The sequence below is a fragment of the Chenopodium album genome, chromosome 20 (assembly GCF_948465745.1).
Source record: "Chenopodium album chromosome 20, dcCheAlbu1.1, whole genome shotgun sequence".
Taxonomy (NCBI): Eukaryota; Viridiplantae; Streptophyta; class Magnoliopsida; order Caryophyllales; family Amaranthaceae; genus Chenopodium; species Chenopodium album.
In genome coordinates, this window is record NC_137853.1 from 39476143 (window position 1) to 39500040 (window position 23898).

The 23898-nt window shown below is 34.9% G+C and overlaps 3 protein-coding genes across 4 annotated transcripts; all 3 read right to left on the bottom strand.

Annotated features, from left to right (window-relative positions):
• Window positions 1-504: 504 nt before the first annotated feature.
• LOC145596537 (FACT complex subunit SSRP1-A-like) lies at window positions 505-3032 on the bottom strand. 2 transcript variants are annotated; one of them, XM_081652712.1, is made up of 5 exons: window positions 2820-3032; window positions 2129-2372; window positions 1370-1473; window positions 1184-1262; window positions 505-1097 (listed from the first exon to the last, which is right to left on the bottom strand). In XM_081652712.1, the coding sequence occupies exons 2-5, from the start codon at window positions 2361-2363 to the stop codon at window positions 970-972; spliced, it is 546 nt and encodes a 181-aa protein (XP_081508838.1). In that variant the 5' UTR covers window positions 2364-2372; window positions 2820-3032; the 3' UTR covers window positions 505-969. The 2 variants fall into 2 exon arrangements, with proteins under 2 accessions (XP_081508838.1, XP_081508839.1); XM_081652713.1 differs by lacking the exon at window positions 2820-3032 and having other exon boundaries at window positions 2129-2574.
• Window positions 3033-3315: 283 nt separating this feature from the next.
• Window positions 3316-12513, bottom strand: LOC145596536 (FACT complex subunit SSRP1-like). Its single transcript, XM_081652711.1, has 16 exons — window positions 12364-12513; window positions 10388-10573; window positions 7893-7998; window positions 6441-6577; window positions 6235-6318; window positions 6055-6143; window positions 5825-5933; window positions 5639-5725; window positions 5462-5554; window positions 5142-5339; window positions 4899-5044; window positions 4673-4808; window positions 4426-4524; window positions 4149-4328; window positions 3971-4049; window positions 3316-3889 (listed from the first exon to the last, which is right to left on the bottom strand). The coding sequence occupies exons 1-16, from the start codon at window positions 12415-12417 to the stop codon at window positions 3759-3761; spliced, it is 1914 nt and encodes a 637-aa protein (XP_081508837.1). The 5' UTR covers window positions 12418-12513; the 3' UTR covers window positions 3316-3758.
• Window positions 12514-14689: 2176 nt separating this feature from the next.
• On the bottom strand, window positions 14690-22881 carry LOC145598075 (methylcrotonoyl-CoA carboxylase subunit alpha, mitochondrial-like). The gene is made up of 16 exons (XM_081654375.1): window positions 22293-22881; window positions 21185-21306; window positions 20834-20981; window positions 20020-20157; window positions 19734-19829; window positions 19597-19656; window positions 19162-19254; window positions 18956-19067; window positions 18133-18237; window positions 17608-17744; window positions 16649-16883; window positions 16403-16569; window positions 16162-16278; window positions 15292-15540; window positions 15102-15197; window positions 14690-14947 (listed from the first exon to the last, which is right to left on the bottom strand). Exons 1-16 carry the CDS (start codon window positions 22641-22643, stop codon window positions 14939-14941), a joined length of 2235 nt encoding a protein of 744 aa, XP_081510501.1. The 5' UTR covers window positions 22644-22881; the 3' UTR covers window positions 14690-14938.
• Window positions 22882-23898: the final 1017 nt, after the last annotated feature.

A 23898-nucleotide genomic window follows, 5' to 3' on the forward strand; every position in this document is an offset into this window, starting at 1 on the left:
ACTTCAGTTTAATTTCAGTTCAGTTTAATTCAGCTCCAATCATTTAGCTCCAATCTGTTCAGTTCAGTAAATGTAAACATGCCCTAAGTATATTCCTTTCTAACTAAAATTTAAGAAATAGATACGGAATAGAAGTTTAAAGAACGAATTTATAGTGAAACAATTTTATCCAAAACTTAATAATTTCTTTATTTACTCCGTATAATTTAGTTGAGATTTCTTTTAGAATTTCTTTTCAAATGTATTTCTGTTTCTTGGACCACCATCTCATTTGCTGCCATGTTTTTCGTAATTTTTATATCTTTCGCTGGTCAAATACTCGCATTCAGAGCATTATTCCTTTGACATCTAAATGTTTAATCGGAGGGTCATTGATATTGAAAATACTTACAAGCATATATGATCACTTTGAAAAATAGCTGCAAGATTGTTTATATTCACTTGAATATCATAAATAGTATTATAGTATGATCATACAAAAAGCATGTAGAAATCTATCGGTCGCCAAAAAAAAAAAAAAAAAAAAATCTCAGTAAAAACAACATTTTTTTTTTTGTTTCTTTTCTCCTTTTTCACATTAGTTTTAGTAATGTGAATAAAACTCTGGATGAGACTATCTGCAGCCTAAGAGGTTTGGCTGATTGGTAGTTTGGTACCATGGATATGAGTCATACAACAAATCACCAGACACCATTAACACAAGGGCTAGCCCACGTTCTCACTGGTAGTTCCTTATCCCAGCAAAGTTTTGATCTTATGATCTATCTCAATCAATCAATCAACCAATCAATCAAAGCCTTAATTCCATAAGTGGGGCCGGCTACATGAACCAAAAATGATTATTTTTGAATCATCGATCCTACTACTTTACTACCCTTGATACTAAAACATAACTGTGCAAGGTAGTATGATAATTGATCCTCATCCAAGATCAGATACTACTCACAAAGGAGGCTTTGCATTACACTACTAATGACTGTCAGAATCATTCCGCGAGTCTGCATTTGCAGGTTGCGAATTCTTATAGTCAGCAATTTCATCAATGTACCGTTTCTTGTCAGCAGTAGCCTTTGCTTCATAAGGTTCTTTTTCCTCAGCTGCATCACAAAATCAAACCAATTTAGGGTTGTTTTAAATACTCTACAAGACAGATAATACTGTGTTTCTTTTTATATCATCATACCTGACAACTTCTTCCATTTCTCCGCAAGAACCTTCCCCATTTCTGAGAATCTGATCCCTGGGTTTTCTTTCTTTGTGTTCTGCATAAAACACACCCCAAATTAAATTAAAAAGTAATTCTCAGGTACTGGTAATGGATATTATAAATATGAATCGACTGTCTGACTGTGTCTGCTGCCATCTTTACCTCTCGCTCAGCTTGAGCAAAGAAAATGAAACCAGTTTTTGCCCTTTTGGGGGGATTTGGACGAATTGGATCCTTCTTCCTTTTTGTTTCCTCGTTCTTTAATCCTATCAGCAAAGAACTATACAAATTACCATAATCTTTAAACTTGTCAACCTACAGAGAGGGGGTCATGAGTTCTATATACCGAATTACTGATGCTATACATACATGACAGATAGTCCATTCACATTTTCTTTTACAAATATGGATGGCAATGATCCTCAGTTATTGACAGAGCACACTAAAAGCCCAGCACATGGCACTTGGTGCTACATGCATACCTCAACTAGCAATGACACACCTCTTTGAATAATGATCAAAGCTTAATGATTAAGTGCATCATAAGGTCAAAAACAATTTCAATTTTAATCAATCTGTTATATACTAGTAATAGTTAATAGGTAACGAACAAGGTCAACAGATTAATGGTACACACACATGAAGAGCTCATCGAAACCATGTAGACTTTACGATAGTCCAATAGGCAATTAGGCATAGATTAGTCCCCGGTATAAGATACAAAATAAAATCATGTCACCTAGTTCCTTTTCCTATAATATCGAATTCTATCAAGTCATGCCTGGTGTACAATGTCCTAATACTCACACACAACTTATGATCAAACTTATAAAACTAAACTTGACAAAACAATGATAGATAGTAAATTTATCATGAGATAAAATGATAAACAGAATATGAAAGTGGGTTTTTATTAATTACCTGCAACATCCCTTCCATCATAAACAGAACCATATGTGCTATGAGCAATATTGTGCTTCGAATCGAGTTTCTCCAAGTCAATTTCCCACTCTTCTTTCTTGGTGCAATTCCCCGAATCCGTCAAATTCGGAAAAGAGCACTTCTGATCGCCTTTTGCTTCTTCAGCAGGCTTATCAGAAGAATTCTCAGCCACTGCAACGACACTTTCATCCCCTTCATTGCTCTTTGATTCCATTTTTTATCCCTAGATGAAAGTTTTTTCAAATTTCAATGAAATCAGACGCACAGAAACACAATATCAGCTACCCTAACAAAATTTGACGGCAATATAAAAATTAAAATTGGAAAGGTAAACACCAAACAAGGTTACATACTAAAAATCAAATCTTTTTAGTACTAAAATTAACAAAAATCAAAATTTCCACCAAAAAGAAGAATTGAAACACAAAAACATCAAACTCAGAAGTATTCACTAAAGCTTAAACATGCTAAATTTCTAATAACAAACAAATCCTCTGACCTTTTTACAACCCTTGAAGCTTGAACATAAGGAAAACGAAATCCCAACAAATTCTAAAAATTTACAACCCACCAAAAATAAAAACAGAGAATAAACCCAAAAAAAAAAAAAATACAAAAATCCAATAGAACAAACACAAATTAATCAAAAAATAGGGAAAAGGAGAGAAACCTGAAACTGAATAAATCAGAGAAAAATTAACCGTTCTCAAGTGGTTTGTGGAATTGTGGGTGACAGTAAACCTCCCCTTGAATTAATAAACACATGATACTAGTATATTGGATAAGTGGAATCATATTTAGTTATTTACAAATTCACCAATACTTAAATGATTTTTTTCCCTATTTCAAAAAAAAAAAAAAAAAAAAAAAAAAAAAAAAAAAAATATTTATTTTATTATTTTTTTAATCCCGTTTTAAAAAATAAAAAAATGATTATCTTTTATTCATTTCGTATTGGGATTAATGTTAGGATTCTTTTCAAATGTATTACGGTTTTACTTGTATCACCATCTCATTTGTTGCCATGTTTTTAGTAGTATTTATATACTTCGTAGTCTCGTAGGTCATTGATATTGACAATAATTTCAAACATATAATATGATCACTTTGAAATATAGCTACAAGATTGAATATATTTACTGAGGGGGTATCATACGAAGAGCATGTAGAAATTTATCAGCACTTCGCCAAAAAAAAAAAAAAAAAAGAGAGAAATCTATCTATCTGTAAACCTTTCAACATTTCTTTTTTGTTTCATTTCTCCTTTTCTCATTAGTTTTGGTAATGTGAAAAAACACTCTGGATGAGATTATCTAGCAGCCTCAGGTTTGGCTGATTGATAATTTGGTACCATGGAGGCATGGATATGACAAATCACCATACACCCACGCAAGATATACAACGTTAACACAGTGCTAGGCCCCCTTTCTCACTGATACCTCCTTGTCCCGGCAAAGTTTTGGTCATCTGAAGACGACAAATACTCCGTAACCACCTACTACTTTACTAAGGAGTACTACTGATACAAAAACATAACTGTGCTAGGTAGTATGAATGTATGATAATAGATCCTCATCCAAGATAGCTACAAAAGAGGATTTGAATTACACTACTCCTCGCTGTCAGACTCATTCCCTGAGTCTGCATTTGCAGGTTGTGGATTCTTATAGTCACCAATTTCATCACTGTACCGTTTCTTGTCAGCAAGAGCTTTTGCTTCATAAGGTTCTTTTTCCTCAGCTGCATCACAAAACAGACCAATTTAGGGTTGTTTTAGATACTCTACAAGATAATAATGTGTTTCTTTTTATATCATCATACCTGACATCTTCCTCCATTTCTCTCCAAGAACCTTCCCCATGTCTGAGAATGCAATCCCTGGATTTTCTTTCTTTGTGTTCTGCATAAAACACACCCCAAATTAAATTAAAAAATAATTCTCAGGTACTGGCAATGGATATTATAACTATGAAAAGACTGCATCTGCTGCCATCTTTACCTCCCGCTCGGCTTGAGAGAAGAAAATGAAACCAGTTTTTGCTTTTTTGGGGGCATTTGGATCTTTCTTCCTTTTTGTTTTCTTCTTCTTAGATCCATCTTCATCTCCATCTCTAGATTTCTTCTTGCTTGAAGAAGCTTTAACTGATGCCAAGTCTTTCTTTTCTTTCTTAGCAGGTTTCTGTATCAAACAATTCATATTATTTAGAGAATTTAATTGGCAAAAATAAAGTTCAGATATATCTCGCAGAGACACAATGTCTTGGTTAGCTACTAACCTCTTTCTCATCACCACTAATACTAGCATCCGATTGATCTTCTCCAGAGTCATCAGTTGGAGATCCTCCATCATCCTTGTCTAAAACAAAATCTTCATCCTGTAAAAAGGTCAAAACTATATGTTCAAACCTCTTCCAGCAAACATTGATAGCTGCCTCCTCACAGGAAAGCAAGAAATAGAAGAAAAAAGAGAAGACATCAACTGGTCCATTTCATAACACATAAGGAACAGGAACGGTCTAATACCTCTTCATCACTCTCATCTTGTGCATCCCTGATCCTCTTCATATGAGGATCTTCATCATCACTGCTAAGAGGTGCAATGGAGAGTGAAGGTGCATTAGGACCATCTCCCACGTTCATGATTTTCAAGCCCTTGTTGCTGCAAGTAACCATATAAGCGTGTCAAATTAAAATCAGGTGTACTACAGTGTTTTAAATCAAATGTTGGAACTTGGAAGCTTGTTAAAACCTGATGAAATCAAACAAGTTTTGGTATTCACTCCTCTGGATATTCCGAAAGAGATGCTCCTGATCTGTCTTCAGTTTTACAAGGAGATCAAAATAATGCATGTTGGATCCTGCAACAACATGCCTTTGGAACTCCATATAATCGATCTGGTATATAAGGAATCAATGTTGGTTAGAAAACAGATAGCCAGTAAATTATACACATGATGCTATATAAAATGTTGTACACATATACAGAAATCACCTCCTCGTGAAGAATAAGGGTTGGAGGCTTGGGTAAGAAGAAGAAGCTTTTTTCAAGTGGGTATAGAATTCCGTCTTCAGCTTTAAGAGATGATTTGACAGCATAGCCATCTTGGCAGCTGCGGAATTTTCCAGGCCTAGTGACTTTGGCGCTAGATAAGGCACGCAATATATTTGTAAACACATCATGAATGAGACCCTGAGTTATAAGAAACCAACAACAAATTCTATATCACTGAATGAAAACCAAAAGGAATGCAAATGGGAGTGACAAATACAATTCAAAATTTATATTCATTAAGTAAATTCTCTAAGCATTACCTTGTATGAAGGTTCCAACTTGTCCTTGTATTTGGTGTTCAAGAGATCTTCATTTATGGAAAGAGTACTTTCAACGACATAGTCGGTTTCAAACTGAAAAAAAAGGTAGAAGCAAATAGAGCATATATCAATTAAGGAAAGATCTGAAAATTGTCCAGAAAATGGAACCACAAATACCTGCATCACAATATGAGGGTACAGCGTTTGCCCTTTACGAATTGGAGGATCAAGAGTGACAACAACAAATGTATGCGGTTGGTTTGACTGCAACAACATAGTAGAAGATGAATGAACATTACAATAGAAAAAAATGCATATGATTTTCAATCAGAAAAGACAACAGAAAATTTAAAAGTAATGAACCTTAGGAAGACAGAAAAGTCGAACAACACTGCTATACTGGATTTTAAAATCGTTAGCTTGTCCTTGAAGACGTAAGAATGTAAGATGCAGTTCAACGCTATACCGACCCCTAGATTAATAGAGAAAACAGTCAGTAGCAGTTCATGTTCATCTTACAGGATAATAAAAAGACAAACAATCCAACACTTGGCATATTCTCTAGAGAGAAAAAATAGACTGGGTTGCCAAACCTTGGAGTAAGGATAGCAATACCATCGAATGTGACAACAGCCTCTTCAGCATCAACATCAGCCATAGACATGATCTTATCATGAAACACCTAAGGGGATAATCAGCCAAACAATAAGATACAAATCTTCAGATAACAAATTGTTACTCAGCAAGATCCTGAGAGTTAGAAAGAAGCTCACTTGGGCTGAAGGACGATTTTCATCACCAACAAATTGGGTGTTCGAATTTGGTATGTGGAAACTTATCTCCATCAGAGAATCTTTCTGTAAGATACAGGAAAAAGAAACTAAATAATGTTGCCTCAACCAAGCCACCAACATTACCAAATGCACAAATCTAAAAATTAATACATTGAGGAATTTCTAAGCCATGATAAAAGAACAACCTCATTGGCACCAGATGTATCATCAAGATGGAACTCTAATAGAACATCAGTTTTCCCTTGCATCTGAGTTTGAGATATATCAGCTAAAGATAGCTCAAAGGCTTGTTTTGAGCCATCGAGAAAAGTCAGCATATTCCCTGAGAGAAGGATATGAAATTAATAAGATTACCTTCAGACACATTTCAATTCAGAGTGTCAGACAGATCAAGGAGACAAGGAGTATATAAAGGGGCAAGACATATATGATAAGTAAAAAGTACCAATACAGCAAGGTCAAGATTTGATCAAAATTAATGACAGCCTCTATAGGATAAAAACTAATACCTAAAAAGTTCATCCAAACTAGGGTACCTCTAATGAAATTTAGCTAATAAGCAGGCAGGCAAAATTTCATACAAAATCCCCATAAGTTAACTTGGGAAACTGTTGCTTTTAAATAAAGAGCGATGAAGCAAATGGCTGCTTAGAATGCTATAGCCAATAAGTTACCTGTAAATGGCTACTTCCCTTCATCCCATACTAGATTTTATTTTCTTTAAGTTTCCTAAGATATTCTTGTTTTTATTTTCTTCCTTTTCAAACTCATCATTTCATCCTAAATTACCCTCAAATTTATTTAATGTACCCACATTAAATTACAATTGCAAGAGAGTTTATTCGTTTTATCTTTTTTTTTTTTTTAAAAAAAAAAAAAATTTATAAATATTTATAAAATTCAAGGATGAGGTGAATACAAAAATATTATTTTTAGTTTCATCTCTTCAACAATGAATTGTGTACTTTCCAATACACATACACATACAAATACAAATGTAAAATAATATTTGCAAATGAAATGTTCCAAATTTCTTATTTTTTGCGAAAAAACACAATTGGAAAAACAATATAGGGAAGAGAGCACATTAAATAAAACAAGACTTTAATAGGCCATCTCTATAGGATAAGTGATCTATTCAGGAAATTGCAGTTCTCATGAAGTAAAATCTGTTGACGGTAAGCGATTTCCTCTATTTTGAAGGGAGTAATTCCAAGAATGTAATTCCCTAGATTTTGTCAACTAATTAACCATTTATTAGTCGCCTCAAAATATTCAATCTCATACTTTTTGCGGTTTGTCCCCTTTGATTCTATTAGGTTTTAACCCAGTCAACCCAAAGCCCGGCCTTAAATAACCAGTCATACGGCACTAAAAAATACTCAAATATCATCAATATATGCAATTATGCATCCATCCAATATTTGTCATACAAAATTCCAAACCATAAAAGCACTATGTACAAAACAATTGTGACTTGGTGTTTTAGTAACTACAATGCAATTGTAAATCTGGATCTACTCAAGCTGTGACCTCTCAATGGCATTTACCTAATTTTGAGGACATATGAATTAAAAATAATAAATGCACAGCCAGGAAAGGGATAATAAGTAGAAGGATAGAGATTATCATGTTACCATTCAAGTCAACTTCTCCCCAGTTATGCCCACTCACAGATACTTGCTTCTCTTCAGGGGTAATTCCACAGCTGTTTCGGAAGAAAGTAGTCAGAGTCGCAACATCCTATACAAGCAAAAGAATTCATCAGCTGTCATGAAGTATTCTCTTTGATGATTAAAAATGCATCAGGCTTTCAAATTTTTGGAAAACCCTCACACAATTGACTGAGCACCATCCAGAAATGAGGCCAATATTACAGAGTGCAACAAAGGAGCCACAGCAAAGGTATTAAACTCAACGCAAAACTTTGATGCAAAACACAGCATAAACAATTACAGCCAGGAGATGTAGATGCACTGGAAACACATTCAAAAATTACATCCACAAGATTGATGGAAGAGATTAAAGGTCTATCAAACTCTGCACTGAATTAATGTTAGGGTTAGAAAAATCAGTAATATAACCATTGTTATATACTTATATCCACAAGGTTTGCCAAGTACATGAATAAAATAATCAGTGACAAATCAGCCATTGTTAGGATTGCAAGCTCAACAAGTCCCAGCATAGTAACTGGACCACAATCTATGTATAAAAAGGCTCAAGGCTCACCAAGGCGTTTCGGAATACCTTGCGCAAAGGCACGCCTCATTGAAGTGAGGCGCATATAATAAACAATAAAAAAAATCTGAGAAAAAAACTCGTTGTGCGCCTCAGGGGTGCACCTTAATCTGCGCCTAGGCGCGCCTCTGTGCGCCTTAGCTGCGCCTCATCGAAGTCGCCTTGCCTACACCATAAAAAGCGCATGACCTCTAACGCCTTGCGCCTCAGCGCCTAGGCGCGCTTTTTCAAACACTGACCACAATCACCAAGCCTAGATTACGGAGGGGTAGAGAAGGCTTTGCTATAGAGTAGCATATGTGTGTGAAGTCACGTAGAATTGGTTTTAACACTTTGGCAGCAACACATCATGAACTTTGTTTGATGTGATTCTATCTTGATGAACATATAAAGTTGGGTTAGCATTGCACTTTGGATCTTGTTAGTTTGCTATGTTTCTTTTATTATTAGGATAATCATTATGAATGTTATCATTATTAAGTTTTTATAAAATATTATTAAGAGTTTGGTAGTATTAAGGAAATCATCTAGTTGAATTAGGTGATTGTTAGCCTATATATATGGATTATATGTTATGGGTTAGGGTATGTGGGAGTTTAAGAGTGAGATCTAAAGATACAGCACAGGTGTACATGAGGGTGTCTCTAGTGAAAGACACTAAAGTTTTGGGGAAGCTCAAGGGTGGAAGACCAAAATTTAGGTAGCTCAAAGGTAGGACACCAAATATGTGGAAGTTTATATGATTGACATACAATCAATACAAGTTTGGGTGGAAGAGTCCTTCAACATAATTGTGTCACCATTGATACATTTGTTTATCTCAAACTTAATTAAACAACGTTTGTTGTTTGATGGATATCTACACAAGGACAGTAAGCTAACAGCCATAAGCAGCATTCTCAGGCTCAGAAGACCATGTATCCAAATATGTTCAGCTGACATTTCTATGTGAAGCGATGATAAAAAGCAATATAATAACAAAATCTACATTCACAAATAAACCCACCCAAACTTTCAACTGGCATTTCATCTCACATAACTTGATCTATTGTAACTACTGATTTAGATGATATAATAATAAATTCAATTTATTATCAACCAACGGTTTGTTTACTTATTTGACATAATTTGGCAAGCAGTTGTATCTATTATGAAGGATGAATAAAAAAGCCTCTCACTTAAGCTGCCCATGGAAAAAACTTCCACAGAGGCATCAGAAGTTGATGCTAAGATTGTCATTGTATACTACTGCATAAAAGTCTGTTCTATAAACTATCTTTGTTTCTTAATACATGCGACACATTCCATACTCGGATATTTCATAATACATGCACCATTTCCCTCAATAGGAAGGGGATTTTTTTTTCTCCGGCGAAATTAATCCATTATTTACAACTTTAGGGGACAAATCCCTTATAGTAAATTTGTTGAACACAATCCCCTTTCTAATCACATAGGCAATATTGTCAAATTTCACCACTTTCCCCAAACGCACTGCACGGTTTTAAGTGCAAAAAAATTATGCACGCATTGTAGGTAGTACAAATTATATAGCACATAACTTTAAAAACATCCAAAATAATTGCAGTAAATGGTTGCATATAAGGGAAGTCAAAAGATCTAAACCAAAATCGCGAGGGGGGGGGGGGGGGGGGGCGCTTCGAATCTAATAAGATTTATCATTTAGTTCATTTCTTATAAATATTTCCATACTCTCCGAGTTATTTCATATTAACATATTTAATAGAGGTCAAATCTCAGAAATCCCATATTTGGTAGGACTTACGTAAGCAAAGAAATTATACAATATTAAAAGAACTCAAAGTGACTTCATCAAAAGTAGAAAACATTAAATAAAAAAAAAAATGTGCGTTGGAGAAAAATAACACACCTGATCCCGGAAACCTATAAACTTATAGTACAACCCATCTTTGCTTCGAACTCCGAGTTGATTTGACCTTGGCACCTTCATCCAGAATAGCCCAGAGATATTACTCTTATCAACTTCTACAGCTTTACCACCTCCCTGCTTTTTCCACAGGATCCCACCTGAATGAACTCTTATCTGCCCTGGCTTCTGCAAGCCCACACAGGAGACACAAAAAAGACAAACATTAACTGATTACGATAACAAATGAAAGACAGTAAATACAGACATATAAATCAATAATTACCTAAAAATATCCTACATTATGTGAGCATCTATGTTACATTGACACGGGTACGGGTATCCGATATTGGTACGTATCCGAGTGTCAGATACGCCATTCTCAAAAATTTAGGACACGGGGACACCGTCTTAACATTGGACTCGGGTACGGATACGGCAATTTTATTGATAGATTTTTATATCTAGGTGAGTGGATTGCTAAAAAAAAGTAAACAAAATAAAAAGCCCAAGTTGTTTATTTAAAAAAAGCTCAAGTTGTTGATAGAGAAACATAGGTTTAAGGCCTTTTAAGCTTTTTACCAATTAAAACAAAACCCTAGCCGCCACCCTTAAGCACATATATTAAAAAAAAAAAAATGTTACTGCTAGGTAAATCAGGAGAGAGGAGGGAGAAAAAAAGTCAAAAACTTCAGAAATTAAATAAGTAAATACACGTGAAAGAAGAAAGAGAGAGAAAACTGCATTGAGAAAACTCGTAATCGTGTTCATCTTCGAAATTGTTTGAGAACCGTCTTCATCTTCTTCAAAGCTTCAACTCCTTCAATGGCCGCCGTACCCGAGAACAAAATTGAGTATCCGGAACGGATTTCATACCCGGATCGGTGTCGCGTCGTATTGACCCGGGTATGCCGGCCAAAATGCCGTGTCCAGGTAACATAGGTGAGCATAAAGCGATAGGAGATAGAAATAGCGGGGTGGGGGGGTGAAATAGCCACTAGTGTTAAACACTTGGACTAGATGAATACTAAAACATCCAAAACGGAAAGTATGGGAGACATTTGTAATAAATACCAGGTGATACTAAACCATCTTCATTGATCCCATGTTGCTTTCCAACAAACTGTAATAGCATACATGCTCGTGCTTGTGCACACACACACACACACACATTCAATATCAGTAATTTACTCAATTGAACTTATGTATTCATAATTTATCATAAAATGTCGATTTATCTTTAAACTAACACGAATTTACTTGACCATCCCAAATACCAATATGACAATTAAAGCTTCTTAATCTAAGTAATAAAGCCATAAAAATTTAGCAAAATAAAATGCTTGATCACAATTGATTTGAAATGAAGGAAGAATTTTTATTCCTATGTTCTCCTTGTCTCCTCTATCAAACACGTTCTCCACTATTCAATACTTAGAATCTTATATAGCATTCAATTGATGCGTCAACATATTCTGGTCCTATCCAATTTATCCTTCTTCAATATTCAAGTAAGTTCTACTCCGTAGTAGTACTGAAGAAAATCAAAATTTTCAATCGAACGACAAAATCGAAAATTCAATCAAGCTAGGCAGCGTGAAATTAGGGTTCAATAACTAGGGTTTAAGATTAAAAAGCAAAAAACTACCAAAACATCAATAGCCGAAATTGGTATAATTCATCACAATATTTAAAATTTCAACCATCGAACCCTAATTTCATACAAACAAAACCTCTAAAACCCAGACAAACATTAATTTAATCAATAAACTATAAAAATTTCTTCTACACATTAAAAATTAATCTAATCTAATGTAAAGATGAATACACAGTATAACCAAACCCTAGCAAAGATATCGTAGAATAATCGAGCGTTTAGCATGAAAAATTAGGGTTAGGCGGAAAATGAAAGAAGCACATGAACTAAAAAAAAAAATTCGAAAAAGATGCAGAAAATGAGGAGAGAGAAAGAGACTAACAGTGCCGCCACGACCTCCGAGAGAGATGTTGTTGAAGAGATGGCCGTCCGCCATTGTTGCGCTCTTACGAAGAAACCAGAGAGAAAGAGAGTGTGTCGAAACACTCGAGTTTATGAGAGAGAAAATGAATTGAAGAGAAAAGAGGAATGGGGAAAGTTGTTAAATAATTGTCGAAGGAGGAGAAGAATGGCGCGAACTTATTGGTCTTCTTTGTTTATCGTATGATGGGCTTGTGCTCTTTTTGGGCTGTTCAGCCAGTTCTGCGTTCTAAAGCCTACATACAGCCTAACAAAAAAAAAAAAAAAAAAAACCAATTGGTCTTGGGTGCATCCTCATGCACCTAAGATATATGCAACAAGGGAAGGCCCAAAACGCGCGGCCCAATTAATAACCCAGACAACAAATCCGCGATCCGTCAAAATCAGCACTACGCTCTACAAAATGAACATTTAGTAAAAAAATATGAACATTCAATAATAAAAAATGAACACGTAAAAAAATGAACATTTAATACCTATAATGCATATGTTTCATAATCATATTATTTTTTATTTCTTCAAATTTTTATGTTCATAATTAAATGCATTATATTCATATTAATATTTTATATGTTCATATATAATTTAAAATATTCATAATGTAAATATGCGTTGTTTAAGAAATATTGATTAAATCTGTTTATGCATATGCTGTCTTTCTTAAATGTTTATGTTCATATTTTTTTTACGTATATGTTCACATTTTAAATGCTTATATTCACTTTAAGAAAACCAATGCTTACGTTCATATTTGAAATGTTTTGTTCACTTTCTGAAATGCATAAGTTCATATTTTTTATGCCTATGTTCACTTTCTAAAAAGCTAATGTTCACATTTAAAGGAACCTATGCATATGTTCATAATGTTAATATTCATAGTAAATATTTGTTGTTCATGAAATATTCTCATTAAGCCTGTTTATGCATATGTTCATATTTTTTACCCACATGTTCACCTTTTAAATGATTATGTTCACTTTAAGGAAAACAATGCTTACGTTCATATTTTAAATTGTTATGTTTACTTTCGGAAATGCATATGTTCATATTTTTATGCCTATGTTCACTTTATGAAAAGATAATGTTCACATTTAAGGGAACCTATGCATATGTTCATATTTTGCATAATTATGTTCATCGATAAAAAAAATGCAAAAAAATCAGATGAAATTCATAAACAAATAAAATTGATCGAAGCTAAAAAAAAAAAAAAAATCAATTCATATGAATTCAAAAGTTAGATAAACTTAATCAATCGAAATTAAGCACAAATTCACCACATAAGAAACTCAATTGAAAAATTGAATCGAAAAACTGAAACAAAAGAGGAAAAAAAAACAGAGGAGAGATAAATTAAAGAAGGAAGGAGAAAAAACAGAGGAAAAGAAAAACAAAATGATATTTTTGATCGAAAATTTTGATAAGAATTAGGAAAGAACGTTGATTGAATTCAGAAGAACATTGATCGAATTTTGATGAGAATTAGGAAAACTTGGCGCGAAAATTGTTGATCGAATTCAGAAGAACAGGGCTGTGTTTTGCTGCGTTTCATTCAATGAAACATGCGTTTTGGGTTGTTGCATCTAACTCTACATGCACAAGCATGCACCTAAGTATATGCCTCAAATGTATGCATCATCTTTTAAGCATCTGATCCACCCGTTTCACCCGTGGATGATAGATGGGCTGGATGCGCGAGATGGGTTTTGCGGGTGATGGGTGGATTGGATAGAGCAAGTGGGTGAATGCAGTGTAACTCCCAACTCGAATTTGATACGTTGCCATTCCTATAAATTTACATACTACCTCCGTTAAATGTTATGTGCAACTTTGGAATATTTTATATCTCACAAATAATACCCCAAAGTTGCACATAACATTTAACGGAGGTAGTATATGATTTACTTTTACGATAGATACTCTAAAGTCTATTGATTTTGAATTCTTTCATTACACTTTTATATATGTTTTTATCAATTGACTTTGGTTTTACAATCATACGGAGTACAAAGAAAATATCTCCAATGTGTAGGCTTTCGGCCAAAAGAATTTTGAATTTCGTTTTCTTATCTCGTAAAAGTAGTTTTTAGCTTATTTAGATCTTTATTACTTGTATTTACATACAAAATTCAAATGATTCTTTATAGTTTGGAAAATAAAAAATTCCATATATCATTTTAGTTTTCAAGATTTGCAGGATGTTAGCTGTATAGTACATCCTCTTTCTTTGTTATTGCTATAGGCCCTCCGTTAGAAGACCTGTAAGTAAATGGAAATTCATTGCAAAGTTCAGAAGAAATTGCTGCCTGAGCGTCCAATATCAGAAAAATAGATGTGATATACAGGTAGGAATTTTCTGGTTTATTTGTGTAGTTTGTACAGCACTGCAGCCTAATTTTGTTACATCGTGAAGAAGACTAGCTAGGTTTCTGCCTTTCTGGTATTCTTTTAACAGAGCTTACATATGAATAAGAAATCATTTACATATTAGATCTACACTGTTTCCTGGTGAAAGAATTGCGCAGCTCAAAACCTTCTTATTTTTCCTGTACATGTGAAGAAGTTCTAATCAGTATTTAATACATAGATATTCAAAATCCATGTCTCAACAACGTAATAACAATTACTTTATGCAATCATATCTATAAATCGTTTAATTTATATATGCGAAAGCATGATCAGCAGAAAGATGACACACACCTTCACAATGAAGAGAATGCTACCATCTGAAACTTGCTGCCCAGGAGCTACTTGAAGCCCGTTAATAAAACCAGAGGAAGGAGCCTTTACAACATGCTGGAACAGGAAGCACAGCATTTTAATTTTTAAGAATAGATTCTAAGACTAGGAACAGATAAAAGTAATACAAAAAATTATATGCGGCACAAACCTCCATTTTCATAGCTTCCATGACTAATATTGGTTGCCCTGCCTCTACTTTCTCTTCATTCTTTGCGAGAACCTTGACCACCAAACCAGCCATTGGCGCGGATACAGAACCTGGGGAATGAGATGCAATCTCAGCTCCTCTTGTAGGCCTTTGTTCAGTTTCATCCTCTCCAGACAATTCCAGCCCAATTTTTTGCCGAAAGTGGTGATATTGTAGGCCATTCCAAATGTATATGTGCTTGCTATTATCCTGCCAAATACACCATAAATATTGATAAAGACTACAGTACCTAGTCGAAAACAATAATTTGGACAATTAAGGACTCAACGAAAATGAAAAGCATGCATTACATATACAGGCTATATAGTGATCATGACAAAAATTGGAGTGGAACTCACTATCCAAGGGTGTTAGGTTGCATGGGGTGATTTCTGTTGGCTAAGATATACAGTTCCACTTTCACATTTAATTATCACACAAGTATATGGGAAAATTTAGCGAAAAAAATAATATATGCTCTAAATGTTCAAAGGATCATTGACAGTTCTTGCAAGTCAAGCAGACCGAGCAGGAACAACATTTTAAAACAATCCCAGAATTACAGCATGCCTTATATCTAACATAAAGTTTGTTAGCATCCAAGATGGTAAGACGTATAACTGGTAAGCTATTTATTTCACAACCTTCTCAATCTCAGGGTAACTCAAGCATGTATCACAGGTTTCACAAATCACACGTCAGTAAAGAGTAAGCAGGTGGGAAAATCAATGCTTTCAGACAGACTTGCACGCAGCAGCGGAAAATTCAGTTCCTGATTTTTGTAGTGACATATATCTCAGGAAGTACATCGCAATATGCAAAGATACACACCTTTGTATAGACAGCTAAAGTTAAGAGCACACTTAATCCTTGTGCTTCAACCCTAAAATCTTGATCACCTAGCTGCACAACCTTAACTTCGATACCAGGGGAACCACAATCTCCATCCTGTGAAATTAAACTAACTTTGAGTCATGGCAATCAAAGGAATAACAGACTAAGCTTAGCAAAAAAACTAAGAAAATTACATGGAATGCTTGAAAAGATGAGCCTTAGTTATAAGGATAGGTACCTCAACAAGATAGCTCCCATCTTGTTGATATGTAAGAGCCAATTTCAAGGGCACTGAACCAGTAGTACCATAGTCATTTTCCCACTCAAATTCTATATCACGCTTGGCACAATAGTTGACCCTAAATGGAGGGTCAGAATACCAGATTGAAAGAGGGCTTCTTTCCCCTGTAAAATTGTCAGCATTTATTCAGTGCTTCAATGGCCTTGCTAGGATAATTATAAAATAGATCAGCTATTTGTTTACCCAGACAATTTCCCTTCGCTGTGTTAATTTCCATTTTACAAAGACATGCAGCAGCAAGCATTGCACTATGTGTAGCAGATTTGCATGCTTCCTCTGCCAGCTCCATATTACTTGAATCAGCAAATAGTTCATCACTGTGGTGCTCGATAAAATGAGTTTCAACTTGCCCATTCTCAAAAGCCCGGTGGTTGGCCAATTTAAGAAGAAAATTTATGTTAGTTGGCAAACCAGCAACCTGCATTAACAATAATTGGATGTTAAGCTATTAACCAAGCACAGAATGCAAAAACAGATGCAACAAGGCTACAAACATTAAATAGTAAAAAACTAAAAATTCATAATTCTAAATTATTTACAGTTTAAGAGGATAAACTATTGAGGTTAGCATTATTGATCATCACTGAGAGAGGTAAGTAGGCAAGACTGCATGTTAATTTGAAGCTTGAAAGGAACTGAAATATTGACAGTCAAATTCAGGCAAAAAGTATACCAACTTTACTGTTAACTTGTTAAGCACACCTCCAAAGTGAGAACCAGCAAAAAGCCAGAAGTACGAGAATCCAACAGGCCACCCAAGGTTGCAACATATAGGAAAGTGAGATCTCTCTGCTATTCTTTTTTTTTTTAAAAAAAAAAAAGAGACATCTGACTTGGTGACTTTGATCATTCGGGTAGACCTTTTATGGAAAATTCAGCAAGTCAGTCCTTATAACAAATGCGCACACACACACACACGCACACCCCCCCCCCCCCCACAAAAAAACCCCCTCTCTGCCCCCCTTATGGTTCCTAACCCACCTTCCTTGCTTTCAAATGAAGAAGGGAAAAGGTTGGAGTAAAAATATGTGCACCAGTAAATTCTACTATCATTTTTAATTCGTTGTTGACATCCTCAAAAGAAAGTACATCCCAGGGAAATACAATTTAAAGCATGTAAAAAGGAAGTTCTAGATCCATGCCTGAAATTTTGATAGGCAATCCTTCAACTTAACTAATGCATTAGCACGGTTTTCTCCCCAAACAACAAGCTTTGCAATCATGGGATCATAATGCACACTAACAGCATCTCCTTGTTCAACTCCTGTCTCAACACGAACTGTTCAAAGGAAATAACTTGATTATTTGACAAGGAAGTATGTTATAAGGCAGCAAAAATGGCAGGTGGAGTAATAAATGTGATATGTGAAGCCATGAAGGAGAAACACTCCAACAAATCATAAAAACATGCAAAATTTGACACATCACATCTACACCATTAATATAAAAACAAAAGCGTTCCTCCAATATTGAAATTGATAATTCCAATAGAAGGGGAAACTAAATGAGCTTGGTGCGACAATTAACAAGAGATGAGGATACAACCAAATAAACACATCTAACAAAGCCACCTGTAAACAACTAAATTGTGGGGCAGTGGGGGTAAAGATTATTAAAAGTGCACTGTTATAATTTTAATCATAAAAACTAACAAAAGGTGCCAAAACCTGTTTCTGAATCTGGAACAGGTCGATAGTGATGAAGAACCCCAGTAGCAGGGAGAAACCCTTTCGGAACATTTTCGGCATATATACGGGCTTCAAATGCATGACCTGCCACCAAATTGAAATATTTTAATTTCACAAACTACTTAAACTACAATAAGCAGAAAGTTCTACAGAACAAACATCTGGTGTGTGACCATGCTTGACAAATTACAAATACTGTAATAGCCCACACTTATTACCATTGTCAAACCCAACTAGCATGGCTGTCAATTTGATAGACATTGCCTTGAATTTACAATTGTCAACTCATGTTTATTACCGTTATCGATCAAAACCAATAGTGGTAACTAAAAAGGATATATAGTCATTGTTTTGAAGCAGCAGCCTTATCAACCGCCATTAATTTATTCAGCTCAAAAATAAAAACTGTAGCAAAAAATTAAAGACCAAGCAATTTTTCAAGCAATGACAAACTCTATAAGGCATCCTACTGGTCAACAGATATTCTTGTATGCCATTGATATATACATCAACTCAATTTCTACCTATTGTAACACCGGCCATCAAACAACCACAATAGCAATATAAGTGTACATTTTTTCGGAGCAATTACAAGTGTCTATACCATGAGTATTAGAGCATACTGATTTCCCCATTCTTATACTTAACTTTTTACCAATAAATTAATAGTTCTAGGAAATGAGCATCAACAGCAGTAAGGCAGTCTGAAGGGAGCAATGGCAGCATCTACATTTAGCTCAGAAATTCAGCAAGATACTTTTATTCTTCTAATTAAGGGTTTTGTTTAAAGTGAAATTTTCACCTAATAATGGCACCTCTGACTGCGTAACAGGAAGAGACTCGCCATTAGCAACCCGAATCTGCCACTCTACGAGATCTTGGCCAACAACCATCTCTGTCACAGGGTGCTCAACCTGCAAAATTATGTGCATGACACCAGTTTCAAGTCCACTTCACAAGAATGTAGAGCTGTAAATACACACCAACAAATATAAGAAATAGTAGCACCTGCAACCGTGTATTCATCTCCATGAAGTAAAATTGACCTGAGACAGTATCCACAATGAATTCAACAGTTCCAGCATTGTAATAGCCAACTGCCTTTCACCCCAAAACATGCTAATTCAGCAGAGCAATAAGTTGAAGGATTAAGCAAAAGTTGAAGAAATTAGAGACTAAATGGAAAAATTATGCTTCAGGCTTTAGAGCAATATGCTGAGTGTAAACATAAAGCTTCTAAAAACCTAGAACTAGCAGCCCAGTCCCAAATAATCAAAACCAAAGAACAGCCGTGTGAGAAACGATTAAGTTCCAAGCAGAAGGAGAAAAAAAAAAGGTTTATGGAAACAATTTTGGGATGTGGATAATGATGCATTGATAAGTGAACAAAAGATATACAAACAATACAATCAAGCCAGTGTTCAAGTAAATCCTGCAGCATACCTTGGCTGCAGAAACAGCAGCTTGACCCACTTGAGAGCGAAATTCATTACTAACGTTGGGCTGCATCGATGGAACTTTAGTTAAAACCTCTTCCAATCTACAATCTTAAAGTTGAACAAAATATAGAGAGGCATTACAGCTGGGGCTTCTTCAATTATTTTCTGGTGTCTTCTCTGTACACTACAATCCCTCTCATATAGATATATAACATTGCCTTGTTTGTCTCCAAAAATCTACAAAGCAGAAAGATGAAATAAAATAAGAAAAACTACTTAACAAGTTTGGCCAAACTAAAAAGGAAAAAAACAAAGCCCATCTTTTGCTTCACAGAGTTTGAAGCATGCAAATTTTATAAGAAAAAAAATTATTTTCAATTCCAACAGAAAGCCACAGTTATTAACAAGAGTTAGAGAAGAGGAGGACCTGCACTTCTATATGCCTAGGCCTGGTGATGTATTTCTCAAGCAAGATTGTGTCCACTCCAAAAGAAGCAGCTGCCTCCCTTCTTGCACCCAAGAATGCTTCAACAAATTCATTTGGGTTTTGCACAATCCTCATGCCCTAGGGAGAGAAAAGAGCAGAAAAGGCATATAGAAATTTGCAAGGCGTCCTTATTCAAGAGAATAAACTAAAAGAGGATTTTTTTTAGCAGTACATATTGGAGTGGGTTCATTTTCAAAAACATCATTGAAGTTATTGCTTCACTGTATTCTTTTCAGGAAAATGATTAAGTGTAACCAGTATATCACCAAGAGCTCAAGAGGTGCTAAATCATACTAACAAACTGTCTTTGCCCAAAAATAGGTCTGAACCAATGGAAAAAGAAATCATTGTCGGTATTAAAAAAAATAATAATAAAATAAAATAAAATAAAATGGTCTGGTTCAATAAGGTAAACATAGATGAACAATATTATAGAAATAGTACAAAAAAATTTTGGTTTAAAATGTTGTCTCTAACCACATTTGGTTACGGTACATTAAACAATATGTACTTGTACAGATAATCTTTCCCAAGCCCAGAAAATATCCAGCCATTTGTTTAAGTTTAATGTGGTTAAGTGGTTCCAATTTGGAATATCTAAGATACAAATTCGTAAAGGTATCTAATATTTATTTGCAAGAGTCAGCCAAATTAGAATACCATTGTAACACTATCAAAACTAGTCAAAGCATAATAAATGATGACACTCGATTAAGAAAATAGTAAACACAAAGAGATGGCAGGCATAGCACACCTTTCCTCCACCTCCATGTGTTGGCTTAATTAGAATAGGATAACCAATTTTTTCAGCTTCTGATTTCATTAGGTCAATATCTTGATCATTACCATGATATCCAGGCACCAGAGGAACACCTGCTTTACCCATTATCCTCTTTGAAGCACTATGAACCAAATGAAAGGTTAATATATCAGATAACCTTACATTCTTCAACAACATAATTAGAGCAAGCCACAGAAAAATGGTACACATTGGCAAGTTTAAGAACCTCATTAGGGCCAAACAATTACAAGATATGTGAACCACTTCAAATCCACAAATAAAGTTAAATTGAAATGAAAGACCATAAGGCATTCCTTGTTTCACCTTTTGTCGCCCATATCTCGTATTGCAGAAGCAGGGGGTCCTATAAATGAGAGGCCCTCGTCTTCGCACTTCTGAGCAAAATCAGCATTTTCAGACAAAAATCCATAACCAGGGTGGATCGCCTGGATGCCACATGTTAAACAGAGTCAATTATCAGGTAATATATACAAATGCGCTACCAGCAATTGCTAATCAGATCTTATATAAGTAAGCTGCCTTCAGCACTACATCAGAAATGCCACTTCCCCAATTTAATACACATTGTACAATGTAGATATCTCATCAGAAGAATTAATCATATTAGCCACTGCAAGGTGGACTCTATTTATTTTTCAAAAGGCTCATCGAATATAATTTCAACCATAATTATTCAAAAATTTCCAGGTATTTCCAAATGCCTAATACCCTTAAGAGCTTAACTCATATAGCCTACATGGGCTCCATCTACAAAGAAAGTTATTAAACAGCATAAAATTCCCAATGAAATTTCTTATATGGCCACTTACGTATTATACATTTATACTTTTGAGTCATTGTACATAACACCTATTAATGATATTTCAACTTTCTACATTATCACTTGGCACATCAAATGCAAGCTCTAAAACCTAGTCTGATATAGTACTAGGCTTTCGCTCTCTCTTACTCTATACGAAAATTTGACTTTGACAAACACTTTAAGATGGAGAAATCAACAACATAGGAGATCATAATAGTCTACTCCCTCTATCCCAAAAAAGAATAAGCCATATTCAACTTTGAACTTCTCCATGTTGTTCAAAATAATTCCAAAGATAATCTCACAAGTCTAACTAAATAATCTCACAAGTTCAACTATATAATCTCACAAAAATTATAGAGCTAAGCATAAGCATGAACTCATGAAATACAATCCCTAAGCTAGTACTCTCCCTAGCATTAACTTCCATATAATTTCGGAATTCATGACAAAATTACGCGTCAATTGTTCTTATTAACGTACGTAGCATAGCAATTCGTGATTCAATTGGCACACATCATCGAACCATAAACCAAAAAAATCAATCAAATATATAAAATCACACAAATAAAAAATTTAAAGAAAAATTCAGCAAAATTAGAAAATAACCTGAGCACCAGTCAACCTAGCAGCATCAATAATCGAATTAACCTGCAAATAACTCAATTTAGCAGGCGGAGGACCAATACGAACAGCTTCATCAGCAAATTTAACATGCCGACTATCTCGATCAGCATCACTATAAACTGCTACTGTCCGAATCCCTAATTTCTTCGCAGTTCGCATAATTCTACAAGCAATTTCTCCCCTATTTGCCACCAAAATCTTCTCGATCATCGGATTCTTCCCGGCGCCGGAGTTTTCCGACGACGAGAATTGACGTAAGAGAGAGAATTGCGCGAAGATATGGCGGTTTTGGTGGTGGAGTTTACGGCGGAGGATGAAGGTAAGAGCCGCCATTGTTGTTGAAGTTTAAGGTTGCGTAAAATGTTGGAATAGTAATGGAGTTTTGAAATTGATTTGATTTGTTTTTTTTTTTTTGGAGGGGGTTATATTAGTTTGAATTTAAAGTAGATAATTACTAGTAATTTAATTTTTGTTGGTTTGATTGAGAGTTGGATGATGATGAAGTGTTGGCATTTTCAGATTTTTGACTAGTGAGTGAGTCATCGTACTCATCAACGATCAGTTTCATCAACTTCATTTTCTTTTTTCCTTTCTTTGTTTCTTATTTTCTCTCTCTTCTAATCTTCTACTGTGTTTTGCTTGGTGTTGGACTGTTGATTTAGGTTGGGCTTGGGTTGGCCAAACATGTAGAATGTTTTTATTTAATCATTAGATTGGCCCAGGAAAAATGAAACAATGGACAATCCTCTATTGTGTGTTGTCTATACTTTGTATAGAAAAAGTTGTTGCCTTGTGTAGTTGACTAGTTGTGTTGCATAACTTAGCACTTTGAGCTATGAGCTTTTAGTCTACTTATTAAGGGCGTGTTCGGCAAAATGTAGCTGTAGAGGTATATGTTAGCTGTGATGGTCGTTGTTAGTTGTATGTGTAGTTGTTAGCCGTCAACTAGCTGTTAGCTGTGAAAATAAATAATTTCGTATGAGTGTTTGGTAAAGTAGCTGTTAGCTGTAAAATTCTGAAATAATAGAAGAAAATTCCACAACTACATAGCTTTTCACAAAAGTTAATAATGTTAACTTTTCACAAAAGCTACTTCAACCACTAAACTCTACCCCCACCACTACATTCCCAAACACTTATAATTTTTTCTATGTAGGGCGTGTTCGGCAAAATGTAGCTGTAGAGGTAGCTGTTAGCTGTGCTGGTGGTTGTTAGCTGTATATGTAGCTGTTAGCTGTCAACTAGCTGTTAGCTGTGAAAATAAATAATTTAGAATGAGTGTTTGGTAAACTAGCTGTGAATTGTAAAATTCTAAAAGAAATAGAAGAAAATTCAACAGCTACCTAGCTTTTCACAAAAGTTAATAATGTTAACTTTTCACAAAAGCTACTTCAACCACTAAACTCTACCCCCATCACTACATTCCCAAACACTCATAATTTTTTCTATGTAGTGGTTTGAATAAGTCAAACCACTAAAAGCTACCTAAAAGCTACTCAAAAGCTAGTGCCGAACACGCCCGTAGTGGTTTGAATAAGTCAAACCACTAAAAGCTACCTTAAAGCTACTCAAAAGCTAGTGCCGAACA